Raw genomic sequence first — 24,549 nt, 5'->3', positions numbered from 1 at the left:
CCACCTGTCACATCACACCCTGACTTATTTAGAGTTTTTTGCTGTTTTCCTGTGTGTACTGTTTTAGTTCTTGTCTTGCGCTCCTATTTTGGTGGCTTTTTCTCTTTTTTTGGTATTTTCCTGTAGCAGTTTCATGTCTTCCTTTGAGCGATATTTACTTTGTTTTAGCAATCAAGAATATTTCAGTTGTTTTTATCCTTCTTTGTGGGGACATTGTTGATTGTCATGTCATGTTCGGATGTACATTGTGGACGCCGTCTTTGCTCCACAGTAAGTCTTTGCTGTCGTCCAGCATTCTGTTTGTGTTTACTTTGTAGCCAGTTCAGTTTTAGTTTAGTTCTGCATAGCCTTCCCTAAGCTTCAATGCCTTTTCTTAGGGGCACTCACCTTTTGTGTATTTTTGGTTTAAGAATTATACACATTTTTACCTGCACACTGCCTCCCGCTGTTTCCGACATCTACAAAGCAATTAGCTACCGGCTGCCACCTACTGACATGGAAGCGTATAACACGGTTACTCTGCCGAGCTCTAGACAGCACCGACACTCAACAACAACACATAATTTGCAGACTATAATTACTGGTTTGCAAAAAATATAACCCAAATAGGTGAAATTAGATCATCTCCCACGGCACACCAGGCTGTATCTCACGGCACACCTGTGTGCCGTGGCACAGTGGTTGAAAAACACTGTAGTAGGCTATAGGCTAGTAGGAGCAAGCAGCTACACAACAGTTAAGCACACAAACTAGACTACGTACCGTATTTTTCGGACTATAAGTCGCAGTTTTTTTCATAGTTTGGCTGGGCTCCAGTGCGACTTATGTTTTTTTCCTTTTTTATTATGCATTTTCGGCAGGTGCGACTTATACTCCGACAAATACGGTAATAAGTGTCAGTTGAACAATATTGCAGTCTAAAAGACATTTGCCAATATGAACACATATCAAATAATTATAGTTGCATATTACTTACAGATACAAAGTATCCAAGGCAGAAATGTATTACAAAGTATCCAGTAACAAACGTGTCCGCATCATTAAACTTATGGCAGCATGCGCTTAAAGGGGCTATTTGCAGAATTTACACAGATACCTAAAGGGCTTTATCTTTCCGATGTATTTCAAGAGTTATATCCGCCTTCTTACGGCTTTCCAGAACATGACAATGTTAAATATGTATGTACATAACACGTGCACGCGCATTGGCTTTGGCTCTTTTTAGCTAATGATGATGATAGCTTGGATAGTTAGTGTTAGCTGTGACTAAATGTATATTCTATCATAACAACATGACTGTAAATGTATTGCTTCTCTTGGACTGCTATTGCATGAGTTCATGCTCGATCTGCGGGTACGTGTTGACGAGACAGGGTGAATGAACGCCATAAACACCAATTATTTTTTTTCGGAACAGAGTTTTTTTTAATTATTAATACATAATATTTTTCACAATTACTAAGCTTGACAGTTTTAAAAAAGTATTCTGTTAAGTCACTAGCCAAACTAGCCAATGGTATGTAACAGGGCAAGTTACCACTGTGCTTATTATTTATTTTAAAAACCAGTACACGGTTCAATATTGTTTAAATCAATGCATTTAATATTTAATTGTTGAATTATAATTTGTACAAGGAATGAACATTTAATAGTTAACATGTAGTTGTTAATTATTTGGTAAAGAAAATTCACAAATTAATTCAAATTGTCAAAGTATTAACTAATTTATAATATTTTCTTTAAATAGAGATTTTTTTTCTTAATTGCTGTTCATTTCAATTTGATCTGTCAGTTAACAGGTAATTTTCCAGATTTGTACAAATTAAAGAAACTGGTTTGAATGTCCGCCAGCTGTATAAGCACTGCAAGCAAAGGGAGAATACTGACTGCAGCCATGGGCCAGGTGACGGTGAGGATCCACGGAAAAGCCAGAAACTTCTTGTACTGCAGTCCAGCAACCTAAAACACAGCTCAGTGTTAATGTCTTGTCACACAAAATAGTAATAGATACCCTTTTTAACTGCATTTTAGGCATCCAGTCATGGATGGCAGGTATTTTTTTTACAGCTCAACCAGGACAAAACAGAGGTTTTAGTTATAAATCCTGAAGGCCAGAGGGAGAAACTTTTACTAAAATTACAAGATTTTAAACCAACATTAACTGATTGTAGCTGAGCTAGGCTCCAGCACCCCCCACCATTCCGAAAGGTATAAGCGGTAGAAAATGGATGGATGGATGGATTAACTAAAACAAATCTGGGCGTCATTTATGACTCCGAGCTGACTTTTATCCCACATGTTAAAAATATATCCAAAATAGTTCTTTATCATCTTAAGAACATAGCCAGAGTCCGTCTGATTCTCTCTCAGGCCAACACGGCGGTGCTAATGCATGCTTCTATTTCCTGTCCTTTAGAGTATTGTAATGCTCTGCTCTCTGGTCTCCCCAAAAAGATTATAAGAAGTCTACAATTATTACAAAGCTCAGCTGCACACATACTGACGAGGACCAGAGGGCGGGAGCACATTACACCAGTTTTAAAGTTGCTGCAATGGCTTCCCGTCCACTTCAGGGTCGATTTTTAAAGTTCTATTATTAGTTTTTAAATGTCTTTATGGCCTTGCGCCTTCTTATCTATCTGACCTTCTTTTACCGTGTCAACCCTCGTGGATCCTGAGATCCTCTGGCACTGGCCTTTTAGCTCTACCAAATACCAGAACAAAGACCCACGGTGGGGCGGCATTTAGCCCCCACCTGCGGAACAGCCTGCCAGAGAGCCTCAGGACTGCGTAGACCAGGGGTGCTCATTACGTCGATCGCGAGCTACCGGTCGATCTCGGAGGGTGTGTCAGTCGATCACCAGCCAGCCATTAAAAAAATAGTCCTAAAAATGAGCGATCATAAATCTTCACTATGACGTCACTTTCGTCACTTGATTGACATTCACGGCACCCGAGGGTCTTCTGAGATGACGCTGGCTGCTGCCAGCTCATTAAAATTACCGACTGGATGGCGAGAAACACTGTATTTCAACAGACTCTGGCGCCGTACCTGTCGTCAAAACTCCAAAGACCGACTGCACAGTTGCACAATAAAAGCGCTGCTTCATCCTGCCTGCGCTACCAAAATAAGAGTCTCAGAAAGCTGGCGTGCACAAGCTAGCAAGCAGCGGAGTTTGCCAACAATGTATTTCTTGTAAAGTGTATACAAAGGAGTACGGAAGCTGGATAAATAAGATGCCAAAAACCAACCACTTTCATGTGGTATTGGACAGAAAGGAGGACTTTTTTTCTCCTCCATTCGAAAATGCGGACGTATCATCACCACTGTCTGATTCCTATCAATGCAAGTCATCAGAATCAGGTAATACACCAACTTATATTCTTGTCTTCATGAAAGAAAGGAATCTATATGTGTTAAACATGCTTGTATTATCTTTAAACACTTTTAACTTGTTAACAATATTAACTATATGTGTTAAACATGCTTGTATTATCTTTAAACACCTTTAACTTGTTAACAATATTAACTATGTGTTAAACATTCTTGTCTTATCATTAAACACCTTTAATTTATTAACAATATTAACTATATGTGTTAAACATGCTTGCATTATCACTAAACATCTTTAACTTGTTAACAATATTAACTATATGTGTTAAACATGTTTGCATTATCTTTAAACACCTTTAACTTATTAACAATATTAACTATATGTGTTAAACATACTTGTATTTTCATTAAACACCTTTAATTTATTAACAATATTAACTGTATGTATTATACATACTTGTATTTTCATTAAACACCTTTAATTTATTAACAATATTAACTATATGTGTTAAACATGCTTGTATTATCATTAAACACCTTTAACTTGTTAACAAAAACATATGTTTCATAAATAAGTAAATATAAATTATATATATGAATGAGGTAGATCCCCACGACTTGATCAATTGAAAAGTAGCTCGCCTGCAGAAAAAGTGTGAGGACCCCTGGCGTAGACCGTTGAAAATGGGGGGAAAAAAGGCTAACGACATCTTTTTTATCAGGCTTTTTATAGATCATGTTAAATTCTTATGTTTTTTTATCATTTATTGTGTAGTTTTCTATCTTAATTATTAATATCACTACTAGTATTATCTCAATTTTACAGTTGTATTACCTTATAATTAGAGATGTCCAATAATAGCGGCCGGCCGATATTATCCGCCGATAAATGCTTTAAAATGTAATATCGGAAATTATCGGTATCGGTTTCAAAAAGTAAAATTAATGACTTTTTAAAACGCCGCTGTACATATCCGGTAAAACACGGACGTAGGGAACAGTACAGAGCAGTTGCGTCTTCCAGTCAGCAGCCATTCCCCTCTCCCCTCTCCCACACAACACAGGGGTTGACGACTGCAGCATGAGAGGTTTACTGGCGACGCTTGATGACCTCATCAAACCGCCGCGAGCGCAGCATAACAACAAGAAGAGTGTTGTTGCCGGTGCTGTAGCCGTGGCTAACAAGCGGGCGAGCTCGGTGACTGACTAACGACACCATGTCTATGGTTTGGGATTATTTTATAGTGTGTCTGACGGATAAAAAACTGGCAATTTGCAATGACTGCAAAAAGTTGGTTATGCGAGGAGGAACCAAGACGTCTTCCTTTAATACGAGCAATTTGATCTCCCACCTCTTCAAGAATCATAAGGAGATACACGATGAATACAAGCGGAAGATGGATGAAAAGCAAACACCGAAAGCAGCTTGCAGTGAACAGAGGTGCCCTATCTCAACGCAGCATTCCAGAAGCTCTGGCTGACTGGTAGGCCACTTCAAGCACTCACCACTAGCTTACAAAACACATTTGTGTTACTCATACAAAAGGAAGACTATGTTATTGTTTACTTTATTACTCTAGTATACTCTGGACTGAAGCTGTGTGCCGTCATTGTTTTTGTAGCTGTTGTTTTGAGGCATGTTTAAAAAAATAAAAAAAATAATGCACTTTGTGAAAGTCAAAGTATAGTATTTCCCATAGTTGTAGTGAGTATCAGGATTATCTCAGGGAGAGCATGTCCCAAATTCCACTTTGTGACTTCAATAATAAATATGGCAGTGCCATGTTGGCATTTTTTTTCCATAACTTGAGTTGAAGTTGTTCTCTTATTTTGGAAAACCTTGTTACTTTGTTTAATGCATCCAGCGGGGCATCACAACAAAATTAAAGGCCTACTGAAATGCGATTTTCTTATTTAAACGGGGATAGCAGGTCCATTCTATGTGTTATACTTGATCATTTCGCGATATTGCCATATTTTTGCTGAAAGGATTTAGTAGAGAACATCGACGATAAAGTTCGCAACTTTTGGTCGCTGATAAAAAAAGCCTTGCCTGTACCGGAAGTAGCAGACGAGTAGCGTGACGTCACAGGTTGTGGAGCTCCTCACATCTTCACATTGTTTACATGGCCACCAGCAGCGAGAGCGATTTGGACCGAGATGGCGACGATTTCCCCATTAATTTGAGCGAGGATGAAAGATTCGTGGATGAGGAAAGTGAGAGTGAAGGACTAGAGGGCAGTGGGAGCGATTCAGATAGGGAAGATGCTGTGAGAGGCGGGTGGGACCTGATATTCAGCTGGGAATGACTAAAACGGTAAATAAACATAAGACATATACAGGTAAAAGCCAGTAAATTAGAATATTTTGAAAAACTTGATTTATTTCAGTAATTGCATTCAAAAGGTGTAACTTGTACATTATATTTATTCATTGCACACAGACTGATGCATTCAAATGTTTATTTCATTTAATTTTGATGATTTGAAGTGGCAACAAATGAAAATCCAAAATTCCGTGTGTCACAAAATTAGAATATTACTTAAGGCTAATACAAAAAAGGGATTTTTAGAAATGTTGGCCAACTGAAAAGTATGAAAATGAAAAATATGAGCATGTACAATACTCAATACTTGGTTGGAGCTCCTTTTGCCTCAATTACTGCGTTAATGCGGCGTGGCATGGAGTCGAAGAGTTTCTGGCACTGCTCAGGTGTTATGAGAGCCCAGGTTGCTCTGATAGTGGCCTTCAACTCTTCTGCGTTTTTGGGTCTGGCATTCTGCATCTTCCTTTTCACAATACCCCACAGATTTTCTATGGGGCTAAGGTCAGGGGAGTTGGCGGGCCAATTTAGTACAGAAATACCATGGTCCGTAAACCAGGCACGGGTAGATTTTGCGCTGTGTGCAGGCGCCAAGTCCTGTTGGAACTTGAAATCTCCATCTCCATAGAGCAGGTCAGCAGCAGGAAGCATGAAGTGCTCTAAAACTTGCTGGTAGACGGCTGCGTTGACCCTGGATCTCAGGAAACAGAGTGGACCGACACCAGCTGGACTGCTGCTGAGTGGTCCAAAGTCATGTTTTCTGACGAAAGCAAATTTTGCATTTCCTTTGGAAATCGAGGTCCCAGAGTCTGGAGGAAGACAGGAGAGGCACAGGATCCACGTTGCCTGAAGTCTAGTGTAAAGTTTCCACCATCAGTGATGGTTTGGGGTGCCATGTCATCTGCTGGTGTCGGTCCACTCTGTTTCCTGAGATCCAGGGTCAACGCAGCCGTCTACCAGCAAGTTTTAGAGCACTTCATGCTTCCTGCTGCTGACCTGCTCTATGGAGATGGAGATTTCAAGTTCCAACAGGACTTGGCGCCTGCACACAGCGCAAAATCTACCCGTGCCTGGTTTATGGACCATGGTATTTCTGTTCTAAATTGGCCCGCCAACTCCCCTGACCTTAGCCCCATAGAAAATCTGTGGGGTATTGTGAAAAGGAAGATGCAGAATGCCAGACCCAAAAACGCAGAAGAGTTGAAGGCCACTATCAGAGCAACCTGGGCTCTCATAACACCTGAGCAGTGCCAGAAACTCTTCGACTCCATGCCACGCCGCATTAACGCAGTAATTGAGGCAAAAGGAGCTCCAACCAAGTATTGAGTATTGTACATGCTCATATTTTTCATTTTCATACTTTTCAGTTGGCCAACATTTCTAAAAATCCCTTTTTTGTATTAGCCTTAAGTAATATTCTAATTTTGTGACACACGGAATTTTGGATTTTCATTTGTTGCCACTTCAAATCATCAAAATTAAATGAAATAAACATTTGAATGCATCAGTCTGTGTGCAATGAATAAATATAATGTACAAGTTACACCTTTTGAATGCAATTACTGAAATAAATCAAGTTTTTCAAAATATTCAAATTTACTGACTTTTACCTGTATATACTCTATTAGCCACAACACAACCAGGCTTATATTTAATATGCCAAATAACAAACACCTCCCCTCTCCCGTCCATATAATCCGCCAATACAACTCAAACACCTGCACAACACACTCAATCCCACAGCCCAAAGAACCGTTCACCTCCCCAAAGTTCATACAGCACATATATTTCCCCAAAGTCCCCAAAGTTACGTACATAGCGGCACGCACCTACGGGCAAGCGATCAAATGTTTGGAAGCCGCAGCTGCATGCGTACTCACGGTACCGCGTCTGCGCATCCAACTCAAAGTCCTCCTGGTAAGAGTCTCTGTTGTCCCAGTTCTCCACAGGCCAATGGTAAAGCTTGACTGTCATCTTTCGGGAATGTAAACAATGAAACACCGGCTGTGTTTGTGTTGCTGCAGCCACCGGCCGCAATACACCGCTTCCCACCTACAGCTTTCTTCTTTGCTGTCTCCATTGTTCATTGAACAAATTGCAAAAGATTCACCAACACAGATGTCCAGAATACCGTGGGATTTTGCGATGAAAACCGACGACTTAATAGCTGGCCACCATGCTGTCCCAAAATGTCCTCTACAATCCGTGACGTCACGCGCAGACGCCATCATACTGACACGCTTTCAGCAGGATATTTCGCGCGAAATTTAAAATTGCACTTTAGTAAGTTAACCCGGCCGTATTGGCATGTGTTGCAATGTTAAGATTTCATCATTGATATATAAACTATCAGACTGCGTGGTCGGTAGTAGTGGGTTTCAGTAGGCCTTTAAGCATAATAGTGTGTTAATTCCAGAGGTGGGTAGTAACGCGCTACATTTACTCCGTTACACATACTTGAGTAACTTTTGGGATAAATTGTTCTTCTAAGAGTAGTTTTAATGCAACATACTTTTACTTTTACTTGAGTATATTTATAGAGAAGAAACGCTACTTTTACTCCGCTACCTTTATCTACATTCAGCTCGCTACTAATTTTTATCAATCTGTTAATGCACGCTTTGTTTGTTTTGGTCTGTCAGACAGACCTTCATAGTGCCTGCGTTTCACCAAATGCAGTCACTGGTGACGTTCACTCCGTTCCACCAATCAGATGCAGTCACTGGTGACGTTGGACCAATCAAACAGAGCCAGGCGGTCACATGACCTGACTTAAACAAGTGTAAAAACTTATTGGGGTGTTACCATTTAGTGGTCAATTGTACGGAATATGTACTGTACTGTGCAAACTACTAATAAAAGTCTTAATCAATCAATCAAAAGTGTGAAGGAAAAAAGACCATTTTTTATTTCAACCGTCAAAAGCCTAAAGACTGACTGCACAGTTCCTGTCTTCACAATAAAAGTGCCGCTCCATCGCGCCTGCGCTTTCAAAATAAGAGTCCCCGAAAGCCAGCGCAAACAAGCTAGCAAGCTACGGAGTTTGCCGCCAATGTATTTCTTGTAAAGTGTATAAAAACGAATATGGAAGCTGGACGAATAAGAAGCCAAAAACCAACCACTTTCATGTGGTATTAGACAGAAAGGAGGAACTTTTTTTCTCCTCCATTTGAAAACGTGGACGTTATCATCACCACTGTCTGATTCCAATCAATGCAAGTCATCAGAATCAGGTAATACACCAACTTATATTCTTGTCTTCATGAAAGAAAGGAATCTATATGTGTTAAACATGCATGTATATTCATTAAAACACCTTTAACATGTAAACAAAAACGGCAAAATAAATAAATATAAATTATATACTGTATATATCAATGTATGTATATATATATATATATATATATATATATACTCATCAGTTACTCAGTACTTGAGTAGTTTTTTTTACAACATACTTTTTACTTTTACTCAAGTAAATATTTGGGTGACTACTCCTTACTTTTACTTGAGTAATAAATCTCTAAAATAACAGTACTCTTACTTGAGTACAATTTCTGGCTACTCTACCCACCTCTGGTTAATTCCACAACTGTATATATCAGTATCGGTTGATCTCGGAATCGGTAATTAAGAGTTGGACAATATCAGAATATCGGATATCGGCAAAAAAGCCATTATTGGACATCTCTACTTATAATGTATTATTTATATTTTATTATTATATATATTTTATCATAGGTTTTGTATAATTTTTTTAGATGGCATTCATTTGAGTTATTCTCCTGTGTTGGGGCCTCAAAGGTGGCGTTTTCCCTCAAATCATCAATGCCATGCTATGTTTTTTTTGTTATTGTCAACAGTGCTCTGTGTGTGTGTGTGTGTTTTCTTCTCTTCTTTTTTTTTTGTGTGTTCATCATTTTTTGTTTGCCACTTGTGTGTGTGTGAAAAGTGCTATATAAATAAAGTTCGATTTGATTGAGTATGCCCCCACCTATCCCATTACCTCATCCAAGTCTTCAACCAGCTCCTTCACCATCTTGTCCATGGTGTCACTGTCGCCTTTGGTGTGACACATTTCAGCAGTGACCACGCCTGCAGAAGCAAGATTTTAACATCAAGGCGAGAGACATTCAGTGTGACGCCAAATCACCTTTGCACCCGCAGCACTGGATGAAGAAGGTGATGAGGTCGAGGAGAGACGCTTCTCTGTCCGCCGCGTAGGCCTCCATCCAGCCGTCGATCACCGCCTGCTCAGACACCAATCAGGATGTCGTACTGCTGTGTTTAGTACAATTGCGTTTCCTACCCGCATGGCGCTCCTGCCCATGGTGATGACGTCAAACAGAGTGACGGCCTCCACATGAGGAAGTTTACGCTTTCTAACGCTGCCGTATCTTCGCCGGCTTTTGGCATTTTTGCTTTTCGTGACATTCTCCGATTCCTCGGCAGGTCTTTTCCTACGCCTCTGTGGGTTAAACAAACAGAAACCGAAAAGGCTCAATTTTAGATTACACACTTTCAATTAGGGCAGGGCGATAAAATGATATCAATATACATCACAAGATACGTAATCGATATCAACAACAAACATGTTTGATAAAACGTTCCATAATTTTTAATCCTATTTGCCGGAAGAAACCGGAAGTTGCAAAGCAAGGTTGGGTGCATGAACAAAAGGCACTGATCAATGCAGTTAATTTTGACGGCCGTTTTTAATTTAGTTTTAGTCACAGTTTAGTCATCTGAATTGATTTAGTTGTAGTCTAGTTTTAGTTTAATAGATTTCTTAACATTTTAATTGACTAAAATTAAAGTAAATTTAGTCAACTAAAGAATAAAGTATGAAGTACAACCATACTTGCCAACCCTCCCGGATTTTCCGGGAGACTCCCGAAATTGAGCGCCTCTCCCGAAAACCTCCCGGGACAAATTCTCTCCCGAAAATCTCCCGAAATTCAGGCGGAGCTGAAAGCCACGCCAACCTCCAGCTCCATGCGGACCTGAGTGACGTCAGGTGCGCAACCCCACGTAAATCGTTGGCCAACCAAAAAGTAACCCCAGTACGCTATAGCCAACATTCACCAGGAGATGGCAACAGACAAACATAAATCACTCTATTACATTATTCCCCTTTTAGAAATGTATAGAAGTTACTCAAAATAAATAAACAACCCAACCAAAAAATGCAGCAGCTCAATTAAAAAACTGTATTTAAGCCACATTCTTTTTTTTCTTTTTTTTTTTTTTAGTACTGAACTCTTAACCCTCATTTGTAAAAAAAAATAACATGCTTATTATACAAACAGTATTTGTACACCTTTAACACAGATTTTTATACTGTCTTCAGAGATTCCGTTTTTTTGGTGGTACTCGAAACCTTTCTGGGTACCTGCGAAAGGGTGTTCAGCATGGTTAGAAAAATAGTGACAGAGAATAGAACAAGGATGGACAATTCAACCTTTAACTCAACAATGAGTAGATGAGTGTTATGTGTGTGTATATGTGTAAATAAATGAACACTGAAATTCAAGAATTCCTTTTATTTATTTATATATATATATATATATATATATATATATAAAATATATATATATATAGCTAGAATTCACTGAAAGTCGAGTATTTCTTATATATATATATATATATATATATATATATATATATATATATATATATATATATATATATATATATATATATATAAATAAATAAAATACTTGACTTGGTGAATTCTAGCTGTAAATATACTCCTCCCCTCTTAGCCCCGCCCCCGCCACACCCCGACCACGCCCCCCACCCCCCCCCACCCCCCACCCCCTACCTCCCGAAATCGGAGGTCTCAAGGTTGGCAAGTATGAGTACAACGCATCTTTGAAGTTGTCTTGAAACTAGAGATGTCCAATATTATTGGCCGATAAATGCTTTAAAATGTACCGTAATATCGGAAATTATCGGTATCTGTTTTTTAATTATCGGCATCGGTTTTTTTTTTTGGTTTTTTTTATTAAATCAACATAAAAAAACACAAGATACACTTACAATTAGTGCACCAACCCAAAAAACCTCCCTCCCCCATTTACACTCATTCACATAAAAGGGTTGTTTCTTTCTGTTATTAATATTTCTGGTTCATTTCTGTCAGTAACTACAGTTGGTCGCTACATCTATAAGTGCAAGTTAAAACTCTCCTATGCAAGGCGAAAACCGTTTATCAACAACACCCAGAAACGCCGTCAGCTTAGCTGGGCCTAAGCTCATCTAAGATGGACTGATACAAAGTGGAAAAGTGTTCTGTGGTCTGACGAGTCCACATTTTCAAATTGTTTTTGGAAACTGTGGACGTCGTATCCTCTGGACCAAAGAGGAAAAGAACCATCCGGATTGTTATAGGCGCAAAGTGTAAAAGCCAGCATGTGTGATGGTATGGGGGTGTATTAGTGCCCAAGACATGGGTAACTTACACATCTGTGAAGGCGCCATTAATGCTGAAAGGTACATACAGGTTTTGGAGCAACATATGTTGCCATCCAAGCAACGTTACCATGGACGCCCCTGCTTATTTCAGCAATACAATGCCAAGCCACGTGTTACATCAACGTGGCTTCATAGTAAAAGAGTGCGGGTACTAGACTGGCCTGCCTGTAGTCCAGACCTGTCTCCCATTGAAAATGTGTGGCGCATTATGAAGCCTAAAATACCACAACGGAGACCCCCGGACTGTTGAACAACTTAAGCTGTACATCAAGTAAGAATGGGAAAGAATTCCACCTGAGAAGCTTCAAAAATGTGTCTCCTCAGTTCCCAAACCTTTACTGAGTGTTGTCAAAAGGAAAGGCCATGTAACACAGTGGTGAACATGCCCTTTCCCAACTACTTTGGCACGTGTTGCAGCCATAAAATTCTAAGTTCATTATTATTTGCAAAACAAAAATAAAGTTTATGAGTTTGAACATCAAATATGTTGTCTTTGTAGTGCATTCAATTGAATATGGGTTGAAAAGGATTTGCAAATCATTGTATTCCGTTTATATTTACATCAAACACAATTTCCCAACTCATATGGAAACGGGGTTTGTACAAAGACAACGTATTTGATGTTCAAACTGATTTTAACCCAAAAAAACTCATTCACACAAAAGGGTTGTTTCTTTCTGTTATTAATATTTCTGGTTCTTACATTATATATCAATATATATCAATACAGTCTGCAAGGGATACAATCCATAAGCACACATGATTATGCGTGCTGCTGGTCCACTAATAGTACTAACCTTTAACACTTAATTTTACTCATTTTCATTCATTACTAGTTTCTATGTAACTGTTTTTATATTGTTTTACTTTCTTTTTTATTCAAAAAATTTTTTTTAATTTATTTATCTTATTTTATAATCTTTTTTAAAAAGGACCTTATCGTCACCAGACCTGGTTGTCCATGAAATTAGATTGTTTAAAGGGTTCTTAAAAAACCAGGTCCAGTCCAGATTATATCCAGGTTGGGCTCAGCAACACACACCTTCATTTATGTACACTCAAAATTTGGGAACTTCAACAATAGATTGCATATAATCTGTAAACAAAATTACATTTTCAAAATAAGCATTTTTATACACTCCAGACCAGGGGTCACCAACCTTTTTGAAACCAAGAGCTACTTCTTGGGTACTGATTAATGCAAAGGGCTACCAGTTTGATACACACTTAAATAAATTTACCTTTAACTCTATGTTATTATTAAGAATTAATTATATTTATCTTTGTGGAAACACTGATCATCTTAATGATTTCTCACAATAAATATATATAGAAACAGATAATTATCACTATGCAACACTTTATTTTTATATTTACTCTAAGTGCACATTTTTCAAATTGAACATTTTCGAATGATCACTTCTAAGACAGTCTTGTGAAATCACAATATCCCATTTTAACTAGCTAGCCACTAACATTTTTTAACAAATCATGAATTACTTTGCACCATGTTTGTACAAATAATAACTCATGTAAAATACAAAAGTCAGTCAAAGTTGTTAGAATATATAACAAATTGGACCAAGCTATAATTCTAACAAAGACAAATCATTATTTCTTCTAGATTTTCCAGAACAAAAATTTTAAAAGAAATTCAAAAGACTTTGAAATAAGATTCAGGCATGTGATTTGACCACAATGAAAAAGACTGAAAAAATTTCCGGGAGTCTGGGGGTGCCCCCCGAAGCTCCTTAACATGCTAAAATTAACAAAGACAGCACCATTTGAAGAAAATATTTTAGTGTTTAAAGACATGAAAACATCATTAATAGAACATACCTTGCTTCAAGTTGTTTCATTTGTTTTTGGCGTTTCGCATGTACTTCCAAAGCCTTGAAACCTCGTGATCCATAGTCAATATTATCATGACACCACGTGTACAAAACCTTTCCGGGACGATCGATTTTCCGAATAAAATCACCGAACAAAGTCGTAACTTCCTTCTTCCCAACAGTATCAGCGATTTCCCTTTCCATCCAGTCCCATCGAAACTTATTTTTGACATGTTTATCAATTTCTTTTACTCGTAAAGCGTCCTTTCTCTCGAGAACCGACATCGTTTACATATAGAAAATGGCGGTAATAATCATTATGAATGATGACGTTATTAACGTCATCATTCATAACAGATGTCCTGATTGGTCACAAGGAACATATCGACCAATCAACTACGGCGTAATATAAACTACGTCTCGAATCTTGATTTAGGGTCGGAAAAAAAAACGGAAAAACGGGAGATAATTTTTTTTTTTCCCCAAGATTAAAAACTTTAGACGGAAAAATCACATGCCTGAAGATTTAAATTTGATTCTACAGATTTTCTAGATTTGCCAGAATCATTTTTTTGAATTTTAATCATAAGTTTGAAGAAATATTTCACAAATATTCTTCGGCGAAAAAACAGAAGCTAAAATGAAGAATTAAATTAAAATGTATTTATTATTCTTTACAATAAAAAAAAAATACATTTACTTCCATCCCATCCATCCATCCATCTTCTTCCTCTTATCCGAGGTCGGGTCGCGGGGGCAGCAGCCTAAGCAGGGAAGCCCAGACTTCCCTCTCCCCAGCCACTTCGTCCAGCTTCTCCCGGGGGATCCCGAGGCGTTCCCAGGCCAGCCGGGAGACATAGTCTTCCCAACGTGTCCTGGGTCTTCCTCGTGGCCTCCTACCAGTCGGACGTGCCCTAAACACCTCCCTAGGGAGGGTGGCATCCTGACCAGATGCCCGAACCACCTCATCTGGCTCCTCTCGATGTGGAGGAGCAGCGGCTTTACTTTGAGCTCCCCCCGGATGACAGAGCTTCTCACCCTATCTCTAAGGGAGAGCCCCGCCACCCGGCGGAGGAAACTCATTTCGGCCGCTTGTAGCCGTGATCTTGTCCTTTCGGTCATAACCCAAAGCTCATGACCATAGTTGAGGATGGGAACGTAGATCGACCGGTAAATTGAGAGCTTTGCCTTCCGGCTCAGCTCCTTCTTCACCACAACGGATCGATACAGCGTCCGCATTACTGAAGACGCCGCACCGATCCGCCTGTCGATCTCACGATCCACTCTTCCCTCACTCGTGAACAAGACTCCGAGGTACTTGAACTCCTCCACTTGGGGCAAGATCTCCTCCCCAACCCGGAGATGGCACTCCACCCTTTTCCGGGCGAGAACCATGGACTCGGACTTGGAGGTGCTGATTCTCATCCAAGTCGCTTCACACTCGGCTGCGAACCGATCCATTTACTTGAACATTGATTTAAATTGTCAGGAAAGAAGAGGAAGGAATTTAAAAGGTAAAAAGGTATATGTGTTTAAAAATCCTAAAATAATTTTTAAGGTTGTATTTTTTCTTTGTCTTTCTGAAAGTTATAAGAAGCAAAGTAAAATCAGCATATAAAATCAGGGTTGCATTTTTTTTCTTGGTCCTTATTTTCGATAGGTCATAAAAAATATCAATAATTTTCGATATAGACCGATATAAAACACTGTTATATCGTGATACAGCATACCTGCCAACTTTTGAAATCAGAAAAACCTAGTAGCCAGGGTCCAGGGGCCGCAGGCCCCGGTAGGTCCAGGACAAAGTCCTGGTGGGGGGTTCACTTCGCCCCCCGAAGCAAAATGATTATTAGCATTCCGACAGGTTGCTAAAACCATCACTTTTCTATCAGTCACAGTGACTTTTCAAAACAAAAATATTACAGCAAAAATAATATGGGTTGATTGACATGTTTATTCTGTAAACTAACTTCAATAGTTTGAAATTATTTTGACAGTTAATGCCAGTTATCCTGTCAACCTTTCACAAGACTTCAATTTGTTAATTGAAAGTATAAACAGTATAAACACTTTTTACAGTAAACAAATGGTAAAACAGTACTAAACAATTCCATTAAAAAAAAATTGATGTCATTATTAACTTTCTGTCCAAGCTTGTATAATCTACTGCCTTGTTCAATTGTAAAAAATATTCTGTGCCTAAAATTCACATTTCTATCACAATTATCATACTGTAAACATGGTAAGCTAACTTCATTAAAATTAATAGTCCTGTCAATAGCATGGAATTACAATTCAAATGTAGTTTTTTTGTAAGCCTTTCAAAAGAATTAAAAATATGAAAAATTAATGAAAATTAATTGAAGCCATCAGACACTTGAAAAGTGGCACATCACATCTCTAATGTAATCATTTTAACTTTTCAACAGAAATAGCACTGCAAAAATATTAAGGACATACTTCTGTATTTTGGTAGTTATGCTGTCAACATTTAACAAGATTTCTTCAACTTGGACTTGAAAGCATAAATAGTATAAACACTTTTAACAGTATAACAGTACTAAATAATTCCAATAGATAACATTGGTGTCATTACCTTTTTGTGGCTAAAATCCAAATTTATTCTATCAGATTGATGTGATCATGCCAGTGCGATTGGAAGTTCATGCTCAATTATTGCCTCCGTAAATAAAACTTCGGCATTTATCACATCCAAAGAATCTGTTTGGGCGACGAAAAACGTTGAAAGTTTTCCACTTGTATCGCTAGCAACGGCATTAGACTTGTGTTTTTTTGTCCCAACGTGGTCTTTTACATCGCTAATTCCTCCGTGTCCGATCGAAAAATCTTGTCTGCACAAGGTGCAATTCGGGTAGTTTTCACCCTTTTTGGAACGGATAATTTATTCCCGGATAGGCTTTTGAATATTCTTCACGGAATGACTGCAGTTTTCTTTTCGGTTTAAGACTCGTTTGGAAACAATGGCAACTGCTTGGCAGCGGTGCTATAAATAGCCTCGCTCCTGGCATCCGGAATGGCTCGATAGGAAGTTACGGGAAGCAGTGTCGATTGTCATTGTTACGCGATTTCGTGAATAAAACTTAAAAAAAAAAAAAAAATGTAATTAATGAAAAACCGTATTTTTTATCACTGCAACCGTAACCCGGAATAGGTTGATGAAAACCGTACTAATTACGGGAAAACCGGAGTAGTTGGCAGGTATGATACAGCCATATCACCAAGCTTTACTTTCAATACACTATTGTGTCACCTCTACTTAAAAATTGGTAAAATACTGGAATATGGGACCCTTAATGACAAAAGAAGAATAAAAACACTTACTGCCCTCTTTTGTCTGTTCTCATTGCCGGACTCTTCAGCTGCAGAGGCCTCATCGCCATTATGTGCGCTGTTACTGCAAAGAAAAAAAAAGACACAAATGACTGCAGCATCAATTAAAAACAAATGACCTCGTGGAGGAAAGATGAAAACAAACCTCAGCTGCTCAGAGGGTCTGGATGCAGCTGCAGACACGGGGTCAGGTATCATGACCTCCTTCACACAGCAGCACTCAGGTAATTTGCTTCATTTAGAAAGCCACTTCGGTCTAAAAGAAACAAGAATACTGGGGGTTATGTTACAAGACACCCTGAAAAACCTGAAAATAATTGACACAGCCATTAAAAGCCCTAAAAATGCCTATATTTTATTGTATTGTAGTTGCAAAGCGACCCGACCTTGGATAAGCGGAAGAAGATGGATGGATACAGTCAAAGTACAATTGACAGTGGCAATGTTGACATTGCATGTACTTTTACTATGACCTATTTGCATACTTGCCAACCTTGAGACCTCCGATTTCGGGAGGTGGGGGGGTGGGGGGGGGGGGGGCTAAAAGGGGAGGGGTATATTTACAGCTAGAATTCACCAAGTCAAGTATTTCATATATATATATATATATATATACACACCGTATTTTCCGCACTATAAGGCGCACCTAAAAACCACAAATTTTCTCAAAAGCTGACAGTGCGCCTTATAACCTGGTGCGCTTTATATATGGATTAATATTCAGATTCATTTTCATAAAGTTTCGGTCTCGCAACTTCGGTAAACAGCCGCCATCTTTTTTCCCAGTAGAACAGGAAGCGCTTCTTCTTCTACGCAAGCAACCGCCAAGGTAAGCACCCGCCCCCATAGAACAGGAAGCGCTTCTTCTTCTACTGTAAGCAACCACCCGCCCGCCTAGAATAAGAAAAAGCACGCGGATAATACCGTACGTTTCATTTCCTTTGTGTGTTTACATCTGTAAAGACCACAAAATGGCTCCTACTAAGCGACAGGGATCCGGTTCATGAAAAGACGCAATCTCTCCATCCGCACACGGATTACTATTTCACAGCAACTGATATTCCTGTGAACCGCACTGTGGATACAACGGGAGCACGTACGGTGAATATTCGCACCACAGGGAATGAGAAGTCATCCTTCACTGTGGTTCTAGCTTGCCATGCTAATGGCCAGAAACTTCCACCCATGGTGATATTCAAAAGGAAGACCTTGCCAAAAGAGACCTTTCCAGCCGGCGTCATCATAAAAGCTAACTCGAAGGGATGGATGAAGAAAAGATGAGCGAGTGGTTAAGGTAAGTTTAAGTTTACGCGAAGAGGCCGGGTGGCTTTTTTCACGCAGCTCTGTCCATGTTGATATACGATTCCATGCGCGCCCACATCACGCTGGTTTTAATATATTATTAAAGTTTGACTGACCTATCTGACTGTTTTTTTGACATTCCTTTAGCGCAGTTAGATGCGGCTTACAACACGGGGCGGCTTATAGGTGGACAAAATTTTGAAATATGCCGTTCATTGAAGGCGCGGCTTATAACCCAGGGCGCCTTATGGTGCGGAAAATACGGTATATATATATATATATATATATATATATATATATATATATATATATATATATATATATATAAGAAATACTTGACGTTCAGTGAATTCTAGATGTATTATATATATATATATATATATATATATATATATATATAAAAAATAAATACTTGAATTTCATTTATTTACACATATACACACACATAACACTCATCTACTCATTGTTGAGTTAAGGGTTGAATTGTCCATCCTTGTTCTATTCTCTGTCACTATTTTTCGAACCATGCTTGAACACCTTCTCTGATGCATTGCTGTGTGGCACGCACAAAAGTGCTTTCATCAAATGCACTAGATGGCAGTATTGTCCTGTTTAAGAGTGTCACAACATTGCTGTTTACGGCAGACGAACTGCTTTACGGTATACAAAAAAGTGACTGCTGTTGTTGTGTGTTGTTGCCGCGCTGGGAGGACGTTAATGAAACTGCCTAACAATAAACCCACATAAGAAACCAAGAACTCGCCCTCCATCATTCTACAGTTATAACGTCATTGGGCTGGTACGCTTTTTTATATTGTGGAGGACCTGAGTCCGCCTGAATTTCGGGAGAAAATTTGTCCCGGGAGGTTTTCGGGAGAGGCGCTGAATTTCGGGAGTCTCCCGGAAAATCCGGGAGGGTTGGCAAGTATGCCTATTTGTTCAACTATTCCAAATGGCTTTACTTCAGTAGTGTTTCTGTGGGTCATTAGAATTTCTCACTTACCCTGATTCATGCCTCTACTTCAGTGTTTTTCAACGTTTTTTGAGCCAAGGCACATTTTTTGCGTTGAAAAAATTCGGAGGCACACCACCAGCAGAAATCTTTAAAAAAAACGAAACACAGTTGACAGTAAAAGGTTTAAAGTCAATTGTTGGGTATGACTTTAAAGCATAACCAAGCGTGCATCAATGTTGCTCTTGTCTCAAAGTAGGTGTACTGTCACCACCTGTCACATCACGCCCTGACTTATTTTTAGTTTTTTGCTGTTTTCCTGTGTGTAGTGTTTTAGTTCTTGTCTTGCGCTCCTAATTTGGTGGCTTTTCTCTTTTTTTGGTATTTTCCTGTAGCAGTTTCATGTCTTCCTTGGCCGCTATTCCCATACTTGCCAACCTTGAGACCTCCGATTTCGGGAGGTGGGGGGTGTGGGCAGGGGCGTGGTCGGGGGTGGGGCGGGGGGCGTGGTTGGGGGCGTGGTTAAGATATATATATAAGAAATACTTGACTTTCAGTGAATTCTAGCTATATATATATATATATATATATATATATATATATATATATATATATATATATATATATATATATATATATATATATATAAATAAAATAAATACTTGAATTTCAGTGTTCATTTACAAACTACAACTCACAAATACTTAAGAGTTAGGCTCCACCATCAGAATGTGTACTTAAACTTATAAAGATCACATGGATATTATTCAGTGAGTTGATTCACCAAAACTAACCTGTTATACAGGAGGAAAAAGCACACAGGACGCTTCAATTGTTCACAGACTGGTCACGCTCATCAGAATGACAAGACACTTCCGGTCTGCAGGTGATAGCATTCAATTGGGAAGAAACGCCCTACTGCCCCCTACTGACCAATGTGAATACTGATAAATGTGTAATGACAGCTCCAAAAACGAATTCAAACCACAAAATAAAATAAATAAATCAACACAAAAATGTGACACATTATGGGTGGGTCACATATGCATGTACAGTAGATGGCAGCATTGTCCTGTTTAAAAGTGTCACAACATTGCTGTTTACGGCAGACGAACTGCTTTAAGGTAGACACTGTTGTTGTGTGTTGTCAACACGTCACTCAGGTCCGCCTGAATTTCGGGAGTTTTTCGGGAGAAAATTTGTCCCGGGAGGTTTTCGGGAGAGGCGCTGAATTTCGGGAGTCTCCCGGAAAATCCGGGAGGGTTGGCAAGTATGGCTATTCCCCACACCTGCTTTGTTTTAGCAATCAAGAATATTTCAGTTGTTTTTAATCCTTCTTTGTCGGGACATTGTTGATTGTCATGTCATGTTCGGATGTACTTTGTGGACGCCGTCTTTGCTCCACAGTAAGTCTTTGCTGTCGTCCAGCATTCTGTTTTTGTTTACTTTGTAGCCAGTTCAGTTTTAGTTTTCTGCTGCATAGCCTTCTCTAAGCTTCAATGCATTTTCTTAGGGGCACTCACCTTTTGTTTATTTTTGGTTTAAGCATTAGACACATTTTTACCTGCACGCTGCCTCCCGCTGTTCCCGACATCTACAAAGCAATTAGCTACCGGCTGCCACCTACTGATATGGAAGAGTATTACACGGTTACTCTGCCGAGCTCTAGACAGCACCGACACTCAACAACAACACATAATGTGCAGACTATCATTACTGGTTTGCAAAAAATATTTTTAACCCAAATAAGTGAACCCAGATGATCTCTCACGGCACACTAGTGTGCCGCGGCACAGTGGTTGAAAAACACTGCTCTACTTGACTTGGGGTAACTTGTGTTACCATTTGCTGCTCAACAATTGATGAGTTACTGGTTTTACAAGAACGGAGCACTTTGCTCGTGGACACTTCGGTAGAGTGATGTATTGTTCAAGGGAAATTAACGCTTTAGAGACCAATTAGCTATACACACCAAACTAGCTTAAACATACCATCCCTGAATGAACCATGTTTATAATGTAGCTTCGTGTTATTTACCCTCAACAACTCAGACGTGACCGACATTTTTTTTAAACTATTGAAACTTACCGTAACCGTAGCGGTCCATTTGTCGGCGAGACTCCGTTTGTGTCTTTTTTTTTTTAAACTTATAAACACCAAATAATACAAACGTTTGGGTGGATCTCCTAAACCTTTCTTCCGCTCTCACAGTCAAGTTTACTGGACAGCCAAACCGGTCTTGATTGGCTGCAAGACCAAGATTCAGTTTTGTGATTGGACTGTTGGATATGTCAATCACAGTTAAGGCCCTCCCCCCCACAGCTTGGTCAGAAGGGATTGTGTGAGTTGTGCTGCATTCAGGTAACTTTTAGAGATGGGATTTATGGAATTATGGCTCTTAAAGGAACCGTTCCTTTCAAATAGCCGTTTAAAATACTTTTTTTTAAATCAAGGACACAGTCAAAGGTAGAAGTTGTGAGATTTACATCAACTAATTTAAACTTAAACAGTATACACAATTTGTGGGAATTATTCTGAAACAATAATTTAATTAGATTTTTGTCTTTGTAAACCATAAGAGGGGAGGAGTATATTTACAGCTAGAATTCACCAAGTCAAGTATTTCATATATATATATATATATATATATATATATATATATATATATATATATATATATGTATGTGTGGGAAAAAAAATCACAAGACTACTTCATCTCTACAGGCCTATTTCATGAGGGGGTTCCCTCAATCATCAGGAGATTTTAATGGGAGCATTCACATACCATGGTTTATATAGGGCACAGAGTGGGTGGGTACAGGCTGGTGTAGGGGCGTGGTGATTGGCTCATGTGTTACCTAGGAGGTGTTTCCGTCTGTGGCGGCATGCTGATACAATTTCGCTGCGTTTGTTGAGGGATGACAGGTCTGGACGGTATACGATAAACAGTTTCTCTTTCAAGCATAGGTTGCATCTTTTATTACCACTATTGTAAGGTGTGCTGGATGCAAGAATTTGCCATGTTATTGAATATTCAACATTATTGTCTTTGAGGTCCCAAATGTGTTTGCTGAGTTCTGTGGTATTCCGCAGGTTTTGGTTCCTGAAAGAAGCCTTGTGATTGTTCCATCTGGTTTTAAACTCTCCCTCGGTTAATCCTACATATGTGTCGGATGTGTTAATGTCCTTGCGTGTATATATATATATATATATATATATATATATATATATATATATATATATATCTAAGAAATACTTGACTTTCAGTGAATTCTAGCTATATATACACCGGTATATATATATATATATATATATATATATATATATATATATATATATATATATATATATATATATATATTTTATTTTTTTTATATATATATATATGTATATATAAATAAAAGAAATACTTGAATTTCAGTCTTCATTTATTTACACATATACACACACATAACACTCATCTACTCATTGTTGAGTTAAGAGTTGAATTGTCCATCCTTGTTCTATTCTCTGTCACTATTTTTCTAACCATGCTGAACACCCTCTCTGATGATGCATTGATGTGTGGCACGCACAAAAGTGCTTTCATCAAATGCATTAGAGTCAGGAATCTTCCATCTTCAGTGCCAAGCACTTGGTAGTCCACTACTTCTTCCCGGAGGCTATCCAGGTCCAATCGCAGCTGCGGCTTGGAACTTACAAGCTGTTATGAGAGTAGCGTATGTGTGTGTGTGTGGCCCTTTAATAGGTAAGCATGTGAGGTGAGTGATGTCAGTGAGTGTGTGGGCGAGAGAAGAGAGGGAGCGGTAGCTTGAGTGCGGGCGGGACTAGTTTGTTTTGTGTTGGATTGGCTGTGTGCAAGCAATCAATAAAGCAAGATTTGCAACTAATCGCAGGACTCAGGCAGGAAAGGTGCAACAAAGCGTATGTCTTCATCTTACTCATCGTCGGCGTCGCCATGGCTGTATCTTCCTCGTTCGTCTGCTTCGTCTCCTTGTTGTGTGCGCAGTTGTGCACTGCACTCTCTAAAAGCCATATATGTTATTGATGTTATAGATGGCATTATTGTCCTGTTTAAGAGTGTCACAACATTGCTGTTTACGGCAGACAAACTGCTTTACGGTACACAAAAACGTGACTGCTGCTGTTGTGTGTTGTTACCGCGCTGGGAGGACGTTAATGAAACTGCCTAACAATAAACCCACATAAGAAACCAAGAACTCGCCCTCGATCATTCTACAGTTATAATGTGATTGGGCAGGCACACTGTTTATATCGTGGGAAAGCGGACTCAGGTCCGCATGGAGCTGGAGGGGGCGTGGCCTCCAGCTCCGCCTGAATTTCGGGAGAAAATTTGTCCTGGGAGGTTTTCGGGAGAGGCGCTGAATTTCGGGAGTCTCCCGGAAAATCCGGGAGGGTTGGCAAGTATGTTGTAAACATGCCATAAAGTGGTGTCATATCGCATCCATATTCGTTGACATTGAACTCACTATTTAAAAAAAACAAAAACTTTTGTGACACAAAAAACTATACAAATAATACATAAAATAATTGACACGATAAAAAAATTGAATGCAAAATTGTACTAGTCTACCTGGTGTGAACTAATTTACAACATGCCTAGGCAATTTTTTATTAAAATAGCTCGCAAACAAAAGACTCGACTCGTTCACAACAATAACATTGGAAAAGCTTTTTATACGATGCTATCAATTATTATTTATTAGTATTATTATTATAATTGTAAACATCCTACCTTGACAAAACTGCTTCTGTTTTTGGTAATACCGTATTTTTCAGAGTATAAGTCGCTCCGGAGTATAAGTCGCACCTGCCGGAAATGCATAATAAAGAAGGGTAAAAACATATATAAGTCGCACTGGAGTATAAGTTGCATTTTTGGGGGAAATTTATTTGATAAAAGCCAACACCAAGAATAGACATTTGAAAGGCAATTTAAAATAAATAAAGAATAGTG

General features: G+C 39.0%; 1 protein-coding gene across 4 annotated transcripts in view; it reads right to left on the bottom strand.

The window, feature by feature from the left end:
* Positions 1-21,792, bottom strand: part of LOC133613310 (cohesin subunit SA-2) — a 70,512-nt gene extending 48,720 nt beyond the window's left edge. For 2 of the 4 annotated variants that reach the window (XM_061970751.1, XM_061970753.1), the window contains exons 1-7: positions 21,660-21,787; positions 17,463-17,573; positions 17,309-17,381; positions 9,967-10,125; positions 9,811-9,907; positions 9,664-9,752; positions 1,888-1,959 (exon numbers count right to left, since the gene is read on the bottom strand). In XM_061970751.1, the coding sequence (XP_061826735.1) occupies positions 1,888-1,959; positions 9,664-9,752; positions 9,811-9,907; positions 9,967-10,125; positions 17,309-17,381; positions 17,463-17,515 (543 nt within the window). In that variant the 5' untranslated portion in view covers positions 17,516-17,573; positions 21,660-21,787. Of the gene's footprint in view, positions 1-1,887; positions 1,960-9,663; positions 9,753-9,810; positions 9,908-9,966; positions 10,126-17,308; positions 17,382-17,462; positions 17,574-19,622; positions 19,721-21,659 lie in introns of all 4 variants that reach the window. The other 2 variants (XM_061970752.1, XM_061970754.1) reach the window with 2 other exon arrangements.
* Positions 21,793-24,549: the final 2,757 nt, after the last annotated feature.

Source organism: Nerophis lumbriciformis, linkage group LG13 (genome assembly GCF_033978685.3).
Source record: "Nerophis lumbriciformis linkage group LG13, RoL_Nlum_v2.1, whole genome shotgun sequence".
Classification (NCBI taxonomy): domain Eukaryota; kingdom Metazoa; phylum Chordata; class Actinopteri; order Syngnathiformes; family Syngnathidae; genus Nerophis; species Nerophis lumbriciformis.
The sequence above is the reverse complement of the archived record's forward strand: the minus strand, read 5'-3'. Positions and strand labels throughout refer to the sequence as shown.